This window comes from Corythoichthys intestinalis, chromosome 12 (assembly GCF_030265065.1).
Source record: "Corythoichthys intestinalis isolate RoL2023-P3 chromosome 12, ASM3026506v1, whole genome shotgun sequence".
NCBI lineage: Eukaryota > Metazoa > Chordata > Actinopteri > Syngnathiformes > Syngnathidae > Corythoichthys > Corythoichthys intestinalis.
The window spans coordinates 24,025,435-24,046,414 of NC_080406.1; the positions used below are offsets into that span (position 1 = coordinate 24,025,435).

The 20,980-nt window shown below is 38.4% G+C and overlaps 1 protein-coding gene and 1 long non-coding RNA gene across 2 annotated transcripts; one reads left to right on the forward strand and one right to left on the reverse strand.

The window, feature by feature from the left end:
* Positions 1 to 456: 456 nt before the first annotated feature.
* On the forward strand, positions 457 to 20,793 carry bbs5 (Bardet-Biedl syndrome 5). Its single transcript, XM_057853530.1, has 12 exons — positions 457 to 652; positions 759 to 841; positions 933 to 998; positions 11,087 to 11,136; positions 11,293 to 11,420; positions 13,182 to 13,317; positions 13,430 to 13,525; positions 15,251 to 15,313; positions 15,398 to 15,532; positions 19,298 to 19,381; positions 19,748 to 19,771; positions 19,860 to 20,793. The coding sequence occupies exons 1-12, from the start codon at positions 591 to 593 to the stop codon at positions 19,959 to 19,961; spliced, it is 1,029 nt and encodes a 342-aa protein (XP_057709513.1). The 5' UTR covers positions 457 to 590; the 3' UTR covers positions 19,962 to 20,793.
* LOC130927588 (uncharacterized) lies at positions 6,954 to 10,922 on the reverse strand. The gene is made up of 3 exons (XR_009066453.1): positions 10,632 to 10,922; positions 7,912 to 7,963; positions 6,954 to 7,599 (listed from the first exon to the last, which is right to left on the reverse strand). It is a non-coding gene; the product is annotated as an uncharacterized LOC130927588 (long non-coding RNA).
* Positions 20,794 to 20,980: the final 187 nt, after the last annotated feature.

The window sequence follows — 20,980 nt, forward strand, 5'->3', positions numbered from 1 at the left end:
GTCAGTTGAAAATGCTCAATTTATTCAAACAAAACCCAATTTCTAATATTCCAAGAAAAATTAACATACTATCCTTTCACACATAATTAGGTTAAAATAATGTCAGGTAACAGCATTAACAAAATCAATAATGATCTGTTTTTAAACCTGTATTATGAATCTATTTCATGTTTCTAAAAATCTAAACATTTAAACAATAATTTCCACTAACCGAATGTTCTGTTTTATTAAAACTTTGAATTTATGTTCCCTACTAAAATATTTCAAAATATTGTATGGGACTCCTTGCGTTAATTTTATTGTCATAATTATATATTTATATATTTTTTTAATGTTAGCAAATTATGTAGTATTGTTGTTTCTGACTGTATTTGTTGTGCTTTACAATTTAAAAAAAAAAAAAAAAAATGTTAAAAAAAATATATATGTTTTGTCCCCTCTCGCTTGCCACCTGTTACCACGGAGACCGTAGCTCAATTGCAGCGTCTCAGATTAGCAAATCTGCTAAATACCTAGCCAGTGTCTACTCCGTTTTTACCTTCTATAATTAGAAACAACAACAGAAAGCGTCGCTTAATAACTATTCAGCCATGGCATCCGTTTTAGATGCTCTTTGGGAGGACAGAGACGTTCGTTTCGACATAACCGCACAGTAAGTGATGCTATTAGCAAGCTAGCACAGAATGCTTATTTTATGGTGGTTTTAATCCCTTAACATACATATTACACGTAAATGTCACTTTAATATTTGCACACAGGCAGATGAAAACTCGGCCGGGTGAAGTCCTGATAGACTGCCTGGACTCCATCGAAGACACGAAAGGAAATAACGGAGACCGCGGTAGCTTTATGTAGAAAATAAGGACATGACTTGTGTTTGGCTGGTTATCCTTTTAAAGTTGTTGTTTTTTTGTTTTGTTTTTTTGTCACAGGACGACTTTTGGTGACAAACCTGAGACTTATTTGGCATTCTTTGGCCTTGCCAAGAGTGAATTTGTGTGAGTAATTATAGTTGTCGTGCACAGGTTTTATGACTGTTGTCATTTGGTGGGTTAAGTCTCTTCATGTTTTACAGAGAAATTGGCAAAGTGCTTCACATAGTTAAAATACAGTGGAATTACAACATGAAAGTACTGTACATTCCACAACTTGGGGGTAATTGACTGAAAGGATTCATCAGCTTTTGTTTTAGAGCACTATTTTCGTTCACTGGAGTTGTTACTCATAAATAGGTACAGTGGGGTAAATAAGTATTTAGTCAACCACTAATTGTGCAAGTTCTCCTACTTGAAAAGATTAGAGAGGCCTGTAATTGTCAACATGGGTAAACCACAACCATGAGAGACAGAATGTGGGGGAGAAAAACAGAAAATCACATTGTTTGATTTTTAAAGAATTTATTTCCAAATTAGAGTGGAAAATAAGTATTTGGTCACCCACAAACAAGCAAGATTTCTGGCTGTCAAAGAGGTCTAACTTCTTCTAACGAGGTCTAACGAGACTCCACTCGTTACCTGTATTATTGCCGCCTGTTTTAACTCATTATCAGTATAAAAGACACCTGTCCACAACCCTCAGTCAGTCACACTCCAAACTCCACTATCGCCAAGACCAAAGAGCTGTCGAAGGACACCAGAAACAAAATTGTAGACCTGCACGAGGCTGGGAAGACTGAATCTGCAATAGGTGAAACGCTTGGTGTAAAGAAATCAACTGTGGGAGCAATTATTAGAAAATGGAAGACATACAAGACTACTGATAATCTCCCTCGATCTGGGGCTCCATGCAAGATCTCACCCCGTGGCATCAAAATGATAACACGAACGGTGAACAAAAATCCCAGACCCACACGGGGGGACCTAGTGAATGACCTACAGAGAGCTGGGACCAGAGTGACAAAGGCTACTATCAGTAACACAATGCGCCACCAGGGACTCAAATCCTGCACTGCCAGACGTGTCCCCCTGCTGAAGAAAGTACACGTCCAGGCCCGTCTTCGGTTCGCTAGAGAGCATTTGGATGATCCAGAAGAGGAATGGGTGAATGTGTTGTGGTCAGATGAAACCAAAATAGAACTTTTTGGTATAAATACAGGTTCTTGTGTTTGGAGGAGAAAGAATACTGAATTGCATCCGAAGAACACCATACCCACTGTGAAGCATGGAGGTGGAAACATCATGCTTTGGGGCTGGTTTTCTGCAAAGGGACCAGGACGACTGATCTGTGTAAAGGAAAGAATGAATTGGGCCATGTATCGAGAGATTTTGAGTGAAAATCTCCTTCCATCAGCAAGGGCATTGAAGATTAGATGTAGCTGGGTTTTTCAGCATGGCAATGATCCCAAACACACAGCCAGGGCAACAAAGGAGTGGCTTCATAAGAAGCATTTCAAGGTCCTGGAGTGGCCTAGCCAGTCTCCAGATCTCAACCCCATAGAAAATCTGTGGAGGGAATTGAAAGTCCATGTTGCCCAACGACATTCCCAAAACATCACTGCTCTAAAGGAGATCTGCATGGAGGAATGGGCCAAAATACCAGCAACAGTGTGTGAAAAGCTTGTGAAGAGTTACAGAAAACGTTTGGCCTCCGTTATTGCCAGCAAAGGGTACATAACAAAGTATTGAGATGAACTTTTGTTATTGACCAAATACTTATTTTCCACCATGATTTGCAAATAAATTCTTTAAAAATCAAACAATGTGATTTTTGGGGGGGGGGGGGGGGGGGGGTTTCCACATTCTGTCTCTCATGGTTGAGGTTTGCCCATGTTGACAATTACAGGCCTCTCTAATATTTTCAAGTGGGAGAACTTGCACAGTTAGTGGTTGACTAAATACTTATTTGCCCCACTGTATGTGCTGGTATGACATTCTAACAGTATGACAAATTTAAGATAAAATATCATGGTTTCACGGTACCATGGTATTGCAATTACAGCTCTAGAATGTGTTACTTTGAGAAAAAAAACTTTTTTCCATTGAAGAGGAATTTTATTTTTCAAAACATGAGCAAATTGGAACATAAGAATAATGTTAAGTTAAACTTAAAAAAATAATAATAATAATAACAAAATATTCTAAATAGAATTAATATAAATGCAGTCATTTTGGTGAGCCTAAACCCACAGCCACAGCTCAACATTATTACCATCAGAACAAAATTAATTGAATTACCGTATTGGCCCGAATATAAGATGGCCCTGATTACAAGACGACCCACTCTTTTTCAAGACTCAAGTTTGAAAAAAGACTTTTTGAGCACCAAATTAATTTTTATACAGAAAATAATAACAGTACATCTGAAACAAATGATTATAACAATATATTTGAGAGAAAAAGCATGTTATTTTGCCTCATTCAAATCTTAATATCTGAGCATTTAAATATGTAAACTAAAGTGCAATCACATTCGGAAATGAATGGCTTCTGGTTTTTGAAATGTAAATAAACCAATCTATTGCGATAAAACAGCAAAATTGCAATAACTACATCAGCCATCAAAGTAAGGTCTAACTGTAACTGTAGTCTTGAAACGAATCTGAGTAAGGAAAAACATTGCAATAAAATAATGCAAACTGGTTAAACTTGAGAGTAGCTGAGATCTGTCATGACAGAACATTACCCCTCAAGTTCAGCATTCACTTCAACGATATCTGGCGCCATCTAGCTTCGTGAATGGGTATAATGTCTAGACCGCGAATATAAGACGACTCCCACTTTTTCAGTCTTATTTCAATGCAAAAAACACTGTCTTATATTCGGGCCAATACGGTATTTTTCATAAAAACCACGTGTGTATCATGTTTACATGATACACACACTCACTTTCTCAACACAGACAGTTGCTAAAGAGAGAGAGAAAAAAACATGATTTGCCACAGATAGACACACTAAACATGCTGGAGTTAACTCTCTTGGCTGGTGGGAAACGTTCATAACAGTGTTTACTAACCTTTAATTTTGTATAAATGCGAAATCATTTTGGAGCTATTGCCTCCTCAGCAGCCACCCTCCGCAAACATGTTTTACAAGTCGGTTGGCTCTCCTCCTGTAAGTCGCGGCCGCCTGTAACTTTTCTGTAGCCAAAGTATTCCCATACCAGCGATTTCGTTTTCATCGGTGGGGGAAAAAGTTCAGGTGTTTCACCTCCTCCAGCTATTGTGTAGCACAGGTGACTCAGGGAGGGTTGAGCCTTACAGCTGCAAGCGAGGGATTTCTCCACACTGTAAAATATTATAAGTTGACTTTACTAAAAAAAAATATGCAAACTTGCTGCCTTAAAAAATTTAATTTATGTTGACTTAGATGAATTAGATTTGATTAACTTAATTATTTTGAGTTGGCAGTACTCAAATTAACTTAAAAATTTTGGATTATAGTCACTTGTTTTTTGTGAGTTGGCAGTACTCAAATTAACTTAAAAAAATTGGATTACAGTCACTTGTTTATTTTGAGTTGGCAGTACTCAAACTAACTTAAATAACTGGATTACAGTAACTTGCTTATTTTGAGTGTACAATACTCAAATTAACTCAAATAATTGGATTGTAGTAACTTTTTTTTTTTTGAGTGCAGTATTCAAGTGATAATTGTGTATTAATTATCTTTAGTTTTCCATTTCATCCATCATATTCAGGTCAACTTAATTTTCTTGACCTAAAAGAATTCCACAATAGAAATTACAACTGCACATACTAATTTTATTAAAAACACAATATCTAATAGTAATGACCCCCAAAACACAATAAATGGAGAACACTCATTGGATTAACTCAGTGGAATTAAAGTTAACTTTAAAATGCTCAAAAGTGCATTTAATGGGAGACACTGGCTCCTGGCAGGCTGAACAGTGTTTGGTTAATTCTCAGTATCAATGAACAATCAGTGGATTAATTATAAACCCACTTTTGCCAACATTTTGCACTTCATACAAAGTACAGTATAAGTACCTTAGATAACCTTTTGCGACAGAAATTACTGAATAATACCTGAACTGCATCAATGTTCACTCCTATCCTGTGATTTCCAAAGACTAACAGGAGAGATCCTATTTTCATAATTTCAGGACATTAACTTAGCATTGAAGACATGGCAACAAACTAGTTGCCCATTATTTTTATTTATTTATTTAATAGAGACAGTGCACATTGATGAACATCTAAAAAGATGTAAATATGCCAGATTGTAGCAAGTATATGCTAATTTACATCTGTAGTCCCTAAACAGGTGACACAAAGATACAAAAAGGAAAGAAATAACAAAAGATTACAATAAAACAACAATACAATACGTTACTAAGAACTTAAAAGTCAGTGATTGCAAGACTGATTTGCTTTCAACCACTGCTTGAGCTGAGTTTGAAAGTTCGTATTGTGGGACATTGCCTGATGGCCCATTACAACATGAGCTTGAGCTCTGGTAAAGATAACAGTTCTGATTTCGCCAACAATATTAGTAATCAAAACGAACTACAATCAACATTGCCCCATGGTTTAAACTGTGCAGCAGTGATAAAATAAATATAAAAATACAGAACTCTTTTTAAAACACACAACTCAGTTCAAATTCAAATTTCACTTTAACACCTAAAACAGTGAACAAGATACCTTGTTTTTTTCACATCACCAGAAGAGTACATGCAAAACGTGTACTGGAGTTATACACCTCAGAAACCTAAAATCTTACCAAGAATATGTGTCTTATTTTTATTCAAATTCTAATTTCATATTAAGCTCTATCGTCTAAAAAAAAAGTCTAATTTCTAGTCAAAAGTATGTCATTAGTATATATATATTTTTTTTCAATCGAAGAAAAAGTAACTTTAAAAAAATCAATTGTAGAAAAAAAGGTTTGAATGTGAAAAAATATTTGAGAGTCAGAAATTCACATTTCAACACTTTATTTTTCATTGAAACCGTTTTCTTTGATCGAAGCAATCCTTTTTGTGTTTGAGCCATATTATGGGTAGAGGACATTTGTGTCCAAATCATTCAATCCCAATAAAAGTTGCTTCAATCAAAAAAAACTATTTTTAATCAAAGAAAAAAAAATCTTTTGCAATTTTTTTTAAAATTTAAATATATATATTTTTTATTGACGTGTCACTTTTTTTGAAAAGCAAAACGTTTTAAACGCCTTTTTTATTTTTTTTTCTGAAGTGGAAAAAGTTTTGAAGGCACTTTTTTTCGGTTCAATCATTTTGACACGAAGATACAACTTCAACGCTACTTCCGACATGTTTGAGTGGCAGGTGATTACGCCAATGGCATAAAAGCAGGCAGCAAGAATAATGGCCACCAGGGCTCCATCCAGCCATCGGACTCTGCTCGAGTCCAAGCCAAAAATAGGGCACCGGTAGGGGGGTGTGACATCGGCATCTCACCGGAGTGTCCGCGATGGTACGGTGCCCTGTCTCGGCACACTGGCGGACCCCGATATCACCCCCCCTCCCCGGCGCGGAGGCCGGCTGTTGAGTGGACGGCCCACGAGTGACACAACACTCATTCAAAGCTGAAGCGACGGGGCTCCCGAAGGGGGCTCCCGGCGTGGATGCCGGCGACTCGCCGGTAGTCCACTCGCTTACTGGGCAGGCTAGTGTCGGGCCACTCATCGGCCACTCACGTACCGGCGTGTCGCGACACTGCGGTTGGACCACGATTGCCAACCATCACGTCAGGGCAGCGGGTGAAGTTCCCTTTGTTGAATGACATTAAGCAGCAGCGCACCATACCATCGCAGGCACTCCGGTGAGATGCCGATTTCACACCCACGTACCGGTGCCCTATTTTCGGCTTGAACTCGAGCAGAGTCCGATGGCTCGATGGAGCTCTGGTGGCCATTATTCTTGCTGCATGCTTTTATGCCATTGGCGTAGTCACCTGCCACTCAAACATGTCGGAAGTAGCGTTGAAATCGTATCTTTGTGTCAAAATGATTAAATCGAAAAAAAAGTGCCTTCAAAAACTTTTTCCACTTTAAAAAAAAAAGTTTAAAACTTTATGCTTTGCAAAAAAAGTGACACGTCAATAAAAAAATATATATATTTCAAAAAATATAGATTTTCAAAAAAACATTTTAGCAAGAGGTTCTTTTTCTTTCATTAAAAATATTTTTTTTTGATTGAAGCAACTTTTATTGGGATTGAATGATTTAGACACAAATGTCCTACCCATACTATGGTTCAAACTCATTTCACATTTCTGCTTTTGTGTGCAGTGAAGGTAGAATAAACAGTGCTCTGAAAGTTACAGTCTTGATATATGCAAGTAACCATTTGCCACAGCTTAAGATGTCTTCGCAAATGGGTAAAGAAGTCTGCTTCTTAACAAGGCTCCACAAAGTTGCACAACTGACAGTCAAATGCAGTTTCTCCACTTTTGTCTGCATCTTTTTGAGAGTGCCATGTCGATAGGTGTACTTTGAGTGCATTAAAAGATTTAAATGTGCAGAGGCAGTCCTTATGAAGACATGGGGAGTAGGGATGTCCGAGTGTGGTATCCATGTTTTAAGCGGTAATGCTTAAGCAAGTAGCCTCTCTTTCCAGCAGAAAATGTGCAGTACTTACAAGTCCACTGCATTAGAGAATACTGCTCTGGTTGACCTGAAAAGACATAATAATTTCAGCATTGAGAACTTGTTTGAAAAAAAAGTTACATTTTTTCTTAACAGTTACAAATTAAAATGTCCAATTATTTTTAATCACAAATTAAAATCTGCAATGGCTTAGTTTAATATTCACAAACTGTGTAATGAGTTATTTTTAAATTAATGTAATTGATTATTTTTTTAACATTCAAATTGAGATGTACAATTAATTTCTTAATCCATCTGTAAAAACATTAATGCATGTTTGTTATCCCAACCCAACAAATAAAAATATTAAATAATTCATTGATCAGTGTATGAGACATACCTGTAATTGCAGAGACTGAGGTATGTGTGGACTTCTGACCATTTGCTTCAGCCTGATTGGGGGACGGTGAAAAAGAACACAAAATTAAGGCAACAATTTCAAAATATAGGCACATAAATGACCAACCTTCAACACACCAGGTTGTTATAGCATCGACTGTGATCTCTGCACTCTGAAATGTGATCTAGTCCTCCGATTTTTGCGATTAATGCATTTTAAAACAATTTCAAATTATCAGTGCAGTTTGATCAAACATGGAGGGGGAGCACTGCACATGAAGAAAAGCAAATGGAAGTGCAGATTAGAGCTGGGCGGTAAACCGAAAATTTACCGTCACCGAAATTCTTCACGATGACCGACGTAATTTTGACCATGTCGGTAAATTTGGTAAATTAATAAAACAAGAAAATAGTCTTTTCATCCCGTTTTGACTCTGTGTTGTTCGCCTATGTTCATTCCCCTTTAAGAAAGCAGTGAATGTACTCACGTAGGAAGTCACGTGATCATCAGGAAGCCAATCAAACAGAAGCCCGGCAAGCTAACGCTAGCAGCTAATGCTACAAGCAAAACGTGATGGAGTGTGGCTTAAGGGAGGTTCGCCAAACTTTCACTCGACATTTAATAGACTCTTGGTGGCATCCAGACGGGCTTTCGCCCGCTGTACCCCCTTGTTCTCACGATTTCCGGAGATGGTGCTTTCATTGCTTTCTACTGGTAGCCAGGCCACAGGCTAACGCTAGCGCCTAACGCTAGCGGCCGCTAGCGGCTAACGCTAAAAATAAACGTGAGGGAGTCGGATAGCGGCTCTAACCTTGTCAAAACGGCTGAACTTAATCAGTGGATTGTGCAAGGACTGCATCTAGCAATTACTATGTCGCGTTATTTTGTATCTGACTGTGTGTGATTTCTCTGATAGCTTTTGTGATGGTAAAGCATTCAGCATTAAGCACAATCCAACAGTGAAACTTGTAATATGACCGAGAAATGGCCCCAGCTATTTTTCTGTATGTGCTTAATTCTGTGTCATTATTGCTATCATAAAATCTTAAGTGTTTCATTTGCAGAAGATCAATATAGCTTTAATGTGTGTCTGTCTGTCTGTTTGGGGGTTCATGTATGCCTGCATTTATTAAAAAATGCACTTGGGGGGGGGGGGGGGGGCTGAAACCATAAAGTAAACACTTGTATTGAATAAATATGTCACAGCAGCCATTAACAATAAATTGTCTTTTTGAAGTGTACTCTTCAAGCTGCAAGTCATTTGTGTTACAATGACATGTTTGCACAGGCATATTGATTTTGACAATGTAGATTGTTCAAGCCATACACGCTGTTATAAATGCTCATACTTGATTTCTTATTGTTTACAATACATTATTATAAACCTAATGTCTAGACTGCATGTACAATTGTTAAATGTATCAAATTGAATGCTGGTAACTAAATCAACAAGAAACTGTTAATCTGTATTTCATGCATTGATTCAGATTTTCAAATTATACAACAGTCCGCTTGGGCGACTTTATCGTCATTTATCGTTATCGAGGTAAATCTGCTCCATTTATCGTGATACGTATTTAAGGCCATATCGCCCACCCCTAGTGCAGATGACAAACACTCTAAAGCAGGGGTCCCCAAACTTTTTCCTGTGAGGGCCACATGACTTTCCCTTCTCTGATGAGGGGCCGGGTCAGTTTGTAACAGAAACAGTGTGACGATTGCAGCAGTGCCTAAATGTAAAAATGTATTGTTTTTCAGAAAGCCACAATTAAATTACCCTTTCTGGATTCTTCACGCAACAAAATAAAATAAAAATAATAACATAATGTAATATGATATAATATCATATAATAATGAATAATAATAACACTATTAATTAAAGAGATAATAACCAAATAACCCTGTTTGGGTTCTTCACAGAAAAAAAGCCAGGAAATAGATAACACTATTTGGGGGGGGGGGGGGGGGGGGGGTTTCAGGAGGCCGGACCAAATGTGGAGGCGGGCCGGATACGGCCCGCGGGCCGTAGTTTGGGGACCACTGCTCTAACGCAAGAACCGATTACGTTGGCGTACATAAAGTCTGAGTGTGCAGTTAGCTCTTACCTGAGCCGAAATAGACAGGCTGAAGCTGACTTAATTCTAGCACTAACTCTGTAAATAAATCACTTTATCGACATTTCTAACATTTTTACGTGAGAAAGTAGCCGTTTAGATCCACAACGAGGAAATTCGGCGCTACTCAAGCTGGCCGTAGTGACTAAGGCACTTCCTGTTATTTTCACAAAATAAAACACCCACTAACGATAGAATTACTGTTTTTATTTTGAAAACAGGAAGCGAACCTCCCCTCGGTCTAGCTAACTTAACCGCTCGGTAACACAGGAAGCGAACCTCCCCTCGGTCCAGCTAACTTAAAACCGCTTGGTAACTGTTTTAAATCGGTTTTAAAAACCTCTCCCACCGCCTAAAAAACGTTACGAGCCCCGTCTGTCAACTTAATCACCAAGAATTCAAAACGCCGGCATAAATGGTAGTCTACCATAAACTGTAGTCTACATTTGTTTCTGAAAATTATGAGGTTACTGTCACGGTCATATAGCATGCTTGCTAGCGGTGATATTTGATGTAATTGACACTTTTCCTCCCTGGCAGCACACAGGCTACTACACTACAACAAGACAAATAGACGGTTTACAAAAGAGTAAAATATTTACTTACCAAATCAGTGTGCTGAGGACAAATAAACCCACAATGGCGAAAACAAATGAGAAAGGTGTTGGAAAGAGCGCGAAAGTAGGCAGGGCAGATCTGCGCATGTCTGATAGAACGCGCAAAGGACACTGGGTACAATAAATTATTTTTTCTAATTTGACTTAACTGGGATATATCAAGTTAAGCAAGTTCTCCAACCCCAAATTACTACTTACTTATTTAAAAGTAGTGTTCACAACAGGTTGATGAAAACTGAGTTTAGTTCACTTATCAAATTTAATTAATTTGAATGTTAGCATTTACAGTGCATGCATTTTTGGGACATAAAAAACAGCTAATACCTTAGGGACAGTATGACGGAAAATTTTTGCAGTTTTGAAATCTTGACGTTTTCATACAACGGTATACCTTGACGCTCGTATATGTACACCAGTACAACAAGCTGTAATTCTGTTTTTCAGCTGTTGGATACAACTCCATCATCAACATAACAACAAGAACGGCAAACTCGGTAAGTATAGTTTTATTTCAATGACTATATTTCTTCGATTTGAAATTGTGGAAATAAAAAAAATGCCCATCTCCAGGCATCACTGTAAAATTATGTGATGAAAACGGCTCAAAACCCAAGCCATGAATTTGACGTGTTTTTGTTTTTAATCCCCAGAAACTTCGAGGCCAAACCGAAGCGCTTTACATCCTGACAAAGTCCAACAACACAAGATTTGAGTTCATCTTCACCAATGTGGTTCCAGGAAGTCCCCGCCTCTTTACATCCGTCATCGCTGTGCACAGGTAAAAATGCTAAGGGAATGGGCATGTGCCGGTATGATATTCTGACGGTCCTTAAGCCAAAATATCACGGTTTCATGGTATTGCAAATAAATCTAAAGTGTGTTACTTTGAGATATCTGGGTTTAAAAAAATTCCATTGAACAGGATTTTTATTTTTCAAAACATTGGCAAATTGGAACATAAATATAATGTTAAGTTAAAATAAATCTTACAAAAATAACAAAATATTCAAAATAAAATTAAATAAATGCAGTCCTTTAAGTGAGCCTAAACCCACAGCCGCAGCTCAACATTATTACCATCAGAACAAAAATGAGTGAATTATTTTCCATAAGAAGCATATGTGTATGACTCGTATCATGTTTACATTATATACACACTCTCTCAACACAGACAGTTGCCAGAGAGAAAAAAAAAAACACGTTTTACCATCGCTAGACACACTAAACACGCTGGAATTCCGATTCTTAGATTATTCGCGATTCGGCCGTGGAAGATTCGAGAACAATTCACAAACATCCAAATTCCAATTATACCAGGTAAAGCGGAACTAAAACACAGTCAGCGCGGTCTTCAGGAAGCAATGAGGAACGGACCGAGAGTAAATATCATGTTCAACTCATGCCACTAAATTAAAAAAAAAACAATAACACCTGACTGCGGCCGACTGCTGCTACAAACAACGCCCAGTTGCTAGTTGCTACAAACATATGGCCACGTAACGCTACGGTAGCTATCACATATATGTAGAACTAGATGCGAAATGACAGACGACGGTGGTGTTACAACATGTAAAGAGAACTAGATGCGAAATGACAGACTTGCCGGCGTTGGTAAACAGCCGCCATCTTAAAGCAGTAGACTTCACTGGAAGGGTCTGTTGTAGCGAACCTAATTCACTTTTTATCTAAAATGCTCCTAAATTGGCAAAATCTTGACTTGAATCCGTCTTTAAATGATGAAACCGTTTTAAAACTTCCACATGTCGAAAGTAGACAAAAGGGAAATTATGGAATAACGGGAGCAATTTTAACAACTTTAACAGTTGATTCACAACATTAAATTAATTGAATGTAGTTTAAAGCTGCTGATACAAAATGGGGATTTGAGTGTTTTATTTAAGGTTTCTAACTGTTAACTTGATACTGAAATAGTAGTTTGTTTTAGCCTGAGAGGTTTTCGAACAATTTTGAAACTAATGTACGAAACATTAAAAGCAATAATCGATTTATAATCGAATCGTAGCCTGTTAATCGTAATCGAATCGTTAGGTGCCCAAAGATTCCTAGTGTTTACTACCCTTTAATTTTGTATAAATGCGAAATCATATTAGCGGGTTTGCCTCCTCGGCGGCCACCCTCAGCAAACATGTTTTACACGTTGGTTGACCCTCCAATACGCCGAAGTATTCCAATACCAGCGATTTCGTTTTCTTCGATGGGGGAAAAAGTTCAGGAGTTTCACCTCCTCCAGCCATCGTGTGCACAGCTGACTCACTGACACTGAGCAACAACCGGTGGGGAGGGTTGAGCCTTACAGCTGCAAGCGAGGGATTTTTCCATGCATTTTTGGGACGTAAAAAATAACTAATACCTTAGGGACGGTATGACGGAAAAGTTTTGCAGTTTTGAAACCCTGACGTTTTCATACCACGGTATACTTTGAAACCAGTAATCGGCACATGTCTAAAAGGGAATACTAATTAGTGTTGAACTCAAAACAACACTACAATAAAGAATTTCTTTTTTTTTTTATTCACAGGGCCTATGAAACATCTAAAATGTACAGAGACCTTAAACTGCGAGCAGCGCTTATTCAAAACAAAAACTTGAGGCTTTTACCTCGGGAGCAAGTTTATGACAAAATCAATGGCGTCTGGAATTTATCCAGCGACCAGGTATATGGTTTTATATTGACATGTCTACATAATGTTCTTTCTTTTATATAATCTGCAGGAATTTTTTTTGTGTGTGCATTTTTCTTACACGTGTACCTTTGCAACTTTTTAGGGAAACCTGGGAACCTTCTTTGTCACCAATGTGCGGATTGTCTGGCACGCCAATATGAATGAGAGCTTCAATGTTAGCATTCCATACCTTCAAATTGTACGTATAGTGTTTTCACTATGACCAAAATTGTTAAGATTTGCCTCATAGAGAGTACAAAACAAAATATTTCTATCCTTAACATTTTTAATTTAATGTAGGTAGTCCCCTGGTTACGACGTACCCGACTTACATGATTTTGACTTTATGCCGCCGGAGTCTCGTCCGCAATTTTATCGCCAGCCAAGTTACTTAATTTTATTGATATGACATATGATTAGGGATGTCCCAATCACATATTTTGCACCCGAACCCGAGTCACCTGATTATGAGTCCCGATCCAAAACCGAAAAAAAACTGTTAAGAAAAAAAAATGCCGCCTTCATAATATAAATTATTTTAAAACAACAATAACTTAGAAAAATGCTTGTCTTTATGAAATGCTTTATTGAGTGAGTCCACTCAAATCCGCTCCCGCTGCTCACTTACACACACAAAATGAGTTTCCACGGTACACTAGCGCTAGTGTTTAACAAGCTAAACGATGATTGACACATGCGGCGCCTTGAAGGTAGCACTCCCAAGCTTCTCTGGCTGGATCAAAACTTAACGCCTCTCAATCATTGTTAACTTTAACAAGACGCCTTGAAGGTAGCACTCCCAAACTTCTCTGGCAAGATCAACGCTTCAACGCCTGTCAATCATCATTAACTTTAACATGCGAACTCCAGCTGCCTGCTAACCAAAAAAAAAACAGCAGGAGGGAGAGTGAGAGGCTGTACAAGGATTAAGCAGAAAAACATAAATATATTTAATTAAAAACCCAATTCTTTTCACCCGATTCCGAGCCACTGGAAAATGGCAAAATCGGCCCAATTTCCAATCACGTGTTTAGATCGGGACATCCCTACGTATAATACCCTATTGGCCCGAATATAAGACAGTGTTTTTTGCATTGAAATAAGACTGAACAAGTGGGGGTCGTCTTATATCGCAGTCTAGACATTATACCCATTCACGACGCCAGATGGCACCAGATATCATTGAAACGATGTTCTGTCATGACAGATCTCAGCTACTCTTAAGTTTAACCAGTTTACATTATTTTATTGCAATGTTTTTCCTTATTAAGATTTGTTTCAAGACTACAGTTAGTTAGACTTGACTTTGATGGTTAATGCATTTCTTGCAATTTTGTTGTTTTATCACAATAGATTGGTTTATTTACATTTCAAAAACCAGAAGCCATTCATTTATGAATGTGATTGCACTTTAGTTTACATATTTAAATGTTCAGATATTAAGATTTGAATGAGGCAAAATAACATGATTTTTCTCTCAAATATATTGTTATAATCATTTGTTTCAGATGTACTGTAATTATTTTCTGTATAAAAAAATAATTTGGTGTTCAAAAAGTCTTTTTTCAAACTTGGGTCTTGAAAAAGAGGGGGTCGTCTTATAATCAGGGCCGTCTTATATTCGGGCCAATACGGTATATGTTTTTAGATCGTCATTTCGAGATTTAGGGGTGCTTATAGGGTTAATTCCAACTTACGTGGAAATTCGGGTTACATCGACTCGCCAGCGTAGGAACAGAACTCGTTCATAACCCGGGGACTACCTGTATTTGATTTAATCGAATTGCAAAGTAGTGACACAGTAATCATTAAACTTATTTTACACTGAAGTCCATGACTAATACACACCTTTTAGTCCTAAAGCTTTCATTATGTATGTTGCAAACTCTCTTATTTGCGTTATCTGGATCCTTCTGTCTCAAAGTGGTCAGTCAGAATAAGAGACTCAAAATTTGGCTTGGCTTTGGTGATCGAGAGTTCCCGTCAGGTAAGTTTCTAATATTTACATTTGCTTTTCTCGGTTTTAGGTTTGTAAATTACAAATACACTATCATCTTGTTCCTGCATGTAGAGTGGTGGTTATGTGTTGGGCTTTAAAATTGACCCTGTGGACAAACTTCGGGACGCCCTTAAAGAAATCAACTCACTCCATAAGGTCTACTCTGCTAACCCAATCTTTGGAGTGGACTATGAAATGGAGGAAAAGGTAAGCATGTATAAAGATGCGTTCTGAAATATTTAGAGCAGGGGTTCCCAACCTATTCCACTAAGGCACACTGTGGGTGCAGGATTTCATTCTTACCAAACAAGATGACAACACTTTTTCCCCAATCTGGTGTTTTACAAGTGCAATCAGTTGATTGCAGTCAGGTGTGGCTTGTTTTAGCAGAAGCCTCATTGGTTCAACTGTCTCTGCTGGATCGGCTGGAACAAAAACCAGGACCCACAGTGTGCCTTGAGGACTGGGTTGAAAACCCCTGATTTAGAGTATTGTCCATATACAGCAGGGGTCTCAAACCGATTCCACAAAGGGCCGCAGTGGGTCCTGGTCTTTGTTCCAACAGATCCAAAACAGACAGTTCAACCAATGAGGTTTCTGCTAAAGTAAGCAGCACCTGACTGCAATTAACTGATTACACTTGTTAGACACCAGATTGGTGAAAAGGGATTGTTCTCGTTTGGTTGGAATGAAATCCAGTACCCACTGCGGCCCTTTGAGGACCGGTTTGAGACCCCTGATATACAGTGAACCCTCATGATAAGAGCACAATTCTTTCCACGATTTATCATGAATGGATTTTCTCCATATGAAATAACGGAATTCATGTTGTAACACTTCCCATGACCCCCCATGTTACCCCTAACTAGTAATTCGAGGCATTATTTTTAAGGCTAAATAATCTGAAAAGTTAAACATAATTATAACAGCAATGTTATTTATATACCAGCACTTACCATGAAGGCCGTAGTCTAACGACTTAACGAAAGTACGAGCCAGCCAAGCAAAAGGAGAAAGGGAATGGGCAGCCATACATACGCTGTAACATTAACCCGTTAACACCTAAGCCTATTTTGGCCGAATTTGCATGCATTTGATGTGGCCTTTATATTTCAAAGAAAAAAATGTTCACAGTGGCCAAGTTGGGTCCCTTTTTTCAGGACACCTTGAACTTCATGTCCAAACTGTTGTTTTCTTCACTGACTAATTATAATCCACATTTTGGACCCAAAAAGGCAAAAAAAATCCCAAAATGTTTTTTTTATAATTTGTAATGTTGATGTCCCATTGACGACCAAACATTCTCGACCAACCGTTTTGATGCTTGATAATATTTATTCAACTTGTTAGGATAAACATTCAATAGAAAAAAATGGGATTGAATAGTTTTATGTTTGACAATTCAACACAAACAGCAGGTATGGTCATAGGTGTTTTTGGGCTTTACACATACTATGGTCAAAACAGGTTATATACAGTGCAAAATAGTGAGAAAAAAAATTATAAATATCATCTAACACAAAAAGGGTTTGGAGGATATCTCTTTGTGAATTTAGGTGTTGTACCCATCACCTTATCAAAAATATACTCAACGGACACTTTATTAGGTACACCTTTCCAACTGCTCGTTAACACTTAATTTCTAATCAGCCAATCACATGGCGGTAACTCATGGTTTATGGTTTAAGACAATCTCCTGCAGTTCAAACCGAGCATCAGTATGGGGAAGAAAGGTGATTCGAGTGACTTTGAACGTGACATGGTTGTTGGTGCCAGAAGGGCTGGGATTTTCACGCACAACCATCTCTAGGGTTTACAGAGAATGGTCCGAAAAAGAAAAAATATCCAGTGAGCGGCAGTTCTGTGGGCGGAAATGCCTTGTTGATGCCAGAGGTCAGAGGAGAATGGCCAGACTGGTTCGAGCTGATAGAAAGGCAACAGTGACTCAAATAACCATCCGTTACAACCAAGGTAGGCAGAAGAGCATCTCTGAACGCACAGTACGTTGAACTTTGAGGCACATGGGCTACAGCAGCAGAAGACCACGCTGGGTGCTACTCCTTTCAGCTAAGAACAGGAAACTGAGGCTACAATTTGCACAAGCTCATCGAAATTGGACAATAGAAGATTGGAAAAACGTTGCCTGGTCTGATGAGTCTCGATTTCTGCTGCGACATTCGGATGGTAGGGTCAGAATTTGGGGTCAATAACATGAAAGCATGGATCCATCCTGCCTTATATCAACGGTTCAGGCTGGTGGTGGTGGTGTAATGGTGTGGGGAATATTTTCTTGGCACTCTTTGGGCCCCTTGGTACCAACTGAGTATCGTTGGAACGCCACAGCCTACCTGAGTATTGACCATGTCCATCCCTTTATGACCACAATGTACCCAACTTCTGATGGCTACTTTCAGCAGGATAATGCGCGATGTCATAAAGCTGGAATCATCTCAGACTGGTTTCTTGAACATGACAATGAGTTCACTGTACTCAAATGGCCTCCACAGTCACCAGATCTCAATCCAAGAGAGCATCTTTGGGATGTGGTGGAACGGGAGATTCGCATCATGGATGTGCAGCTGACAAATCTGCAACAACTGTGTGATGCCATCACGTCAATATGGACCAACTCTCTGAGGAATGCTTCCACCACCTTGTTGAATCTATGGCATGAAGAATTGAGGCAGTTCTGAAGGCAAAAGGGAGTCCAACCTGTTACGTACATGCAATCAAGCTTCTCGAACACACATCTATATAAAAATTGAAAAGATTTTAGTGAAGAAAAAAAATATATAACATTGAAAAAAAAGTATTTTAAAAAATATTGACAAGTAGTTCAGTTCATTTAAAATTTTTCAGGCATGCGACCCAATAAAGTGTTGTTGTTTTTTTGTTTTTGTTTTTTATGCGCACTCAATAAAGCTTCTTGAACAGGTCACGGAAGTGCGCCACACACAACGTCACACAGCCTACTCTTTCGCCGTTTGCGCGCTGCTGTCACTTCTACTCGCCGAGACGCTGACTCATCCGAAGAAAACAATGACAATTACGGCTCATCTTGTTCCTTGAGTTAATGTAATAATGCATTAGCCTGCACTAAATTTAGTTTTAAATTCATTCTGCATGTTTCAAAGTCGCTCGGTCAATACAACTGACCGTTGCTTGCTTCGCATGCCTCCCTTTCCTTAGCTGGCGCCTCGCTCGGAAATGTATTAAAAATGTTCACATTCGGTTCGTCCTTCTTGACATCACAACAGCTCTTGAGATATGTAGTGTTTTGTGCTCCTTTCGGTTTTGACAAGAAATGATGGAAATATGGAGATAGATACATGGTCAATGCAGCGTTTTAATGCATATTTATGAGTAGAATAAAACTATAAAACTCAAATGACATTATGTCTCGTTTTACTTGGTCGATTGACTTCAAATGAAAACTGGTGTGTACATCAACCTCCGCACTTTCAAATGAGACCAACCAGCGGCACGTGGGGGACATAATTACAGCGTGACGAAGCTTCAAAGACTATATGCGTAAACGCGTCGCTGCCGACACGTTCGGTGTTAAAGGGTTAAAGAAACCGATAGCCTAACATGACAAACACATTTTTGTTGTAAGTAAACTGGGGGACATGGTTAATGTTCACTTGTAAGCACAATGATTCAGATGCAGTTCGCTGCAAAATTTTATTCACCAGAGACTACGGGGATGAGTGGCAGGTTGGTACACTAAGTGAGAGAGCTTTTCTGGATTTCGCTCGTATGGTGAAAATTTGCTAGCATATTGAAACTCATTTTCTCTCGTGACGATGCTCGACTCGAATCATGAAAAACTCATAAGGTGAGGTCCTCGTATCATGAGGGTTCACTGCATATTTAATTCATTAAAATACTGGAATAAATGAATTGTTTTATTATATCCCTTTTGTTATTTGTTTGTTACCATAGTAATGTTTGTCATAACAATCCTTATAGCCACTGCCATTGGAAGAAGTGACGCTGGAACAGCCTCCCGATGACGTGGAAATCGAGCCTGACGAGCAGACAGATGCTTTCACTGTGAGTGGCTTTAGCACTTTCGGCGCCCCCCTGGGGAGGACTGTGGGGACTCTTTGGTATACCTTTCCAGCTCCAAGAATAGCTGCTTACCACCGACATGCAACGTCATGATTACACACAAATGTATTTGACCTGTTCTAGAAGGGAAGCTGGAAATCCCCAAAGTAAAAAAAGGAAAAAAAATCATAATTTGGCAAACAGGGTGACACACTGGCTTTTATTTTTTATTTAAAATTAAATGTATACCAATTTAATGCAGTAAGTTTTCAGAAAGTGTGAGTATTTTTTTTTAATTATGTATTGATCAACTCCAAATACACTTTGAAAGTCATCAAATGTTTTTGTTTTGGGTTTTTTTGCTCACAGGCCTACTTTGCCGATAGTAACAAGGTAAAGTCTTAACAACACATCACAACTACAGCTTTAATTTAAATTGACAAATGTATTTTTTGATCACATTCTTTTCTCATTTTTCAAGCAACAAGACCGTGAGCCAGTTTTTTCGGAGGAGCTTGGCCTTGCCATCGAAAAGCTGAGGGACGGATTTACCCTTCAAGGACTGTGGGAAGTCATGAGTTGAAATCATTTTCAATATTTTATGTAGCATTTTTCTGTAAATATTGTGATTACATGAACAGATTTGACCTCCAGAGTTGTATAGAATTGATAGCGTTTGATGTAGTACATTTGTACAAGACATATTTATTGTGAACATACATCTATTATGCATAAAAAAGTTTGTGTTTTAAGATGAATAAATGTCTTTAACCGTTGTTACTTTTGAATCTAATGTATTATTTGCATGTGAATCACACAGTACCTAAAGACAGCACTCAAGTATTTTGATAACGCTGAAAGAGAACCAAGTGTCACTAGCAACAGCTGTTCACTCACAGTGTCTACAGGCTAATACCGGTCAGCACAGTCATTGATTTATGACTTAATGTCCCTAGAATGGCATACCTGAAAAATAAGTAACAAATCTGACCAGTGCGGTTTCTGTTTCATTGACTTTCTTGTAAAACCAAACCTACACTTACTCAATGATGTGTTCAGAAGCGTTAAAGAAGTCACACTCTGTAATTAAGTAGAACAAAAATGAAATGGTTTAAAACTCTAAAATTAGATACTACACTAGATCTCAAGCAAAACACACAAAAACACAACAAAACCAGCATAGAATACTGTTATTTTGTTTTCACTAAAACGGCAGATTTTTTCAGCAATTATCTTCAAACTAAGGCTGTCAAATTTATAGCGTTAACGGGCAGTATTTTTTTAATTAATCACGTTAAAATATTTGACGCAATTAACATTGCGTTGCCTCAAAGTTTACTATGATGCCGTTTTAGCACATTGAGAGCGAAAAGGCAGAGAAATGCAAGTGGACGCGGGCGTTCATTGGACTGCGATTTTATTGACTTAAGCTTGGCAGCCACTACTAACAGTCATGGTTGCCCAGCTTCCCATCATGCATTTAGGAGGAGCAAGTAGAGATCTTTTTCTTAACACGCTTACTAGAACACAATGCAGAACATATTGTATACCATTTGCAGCCACTACTGCCAGTCAAGGTTGCCCAACTTCCCATCACGCATT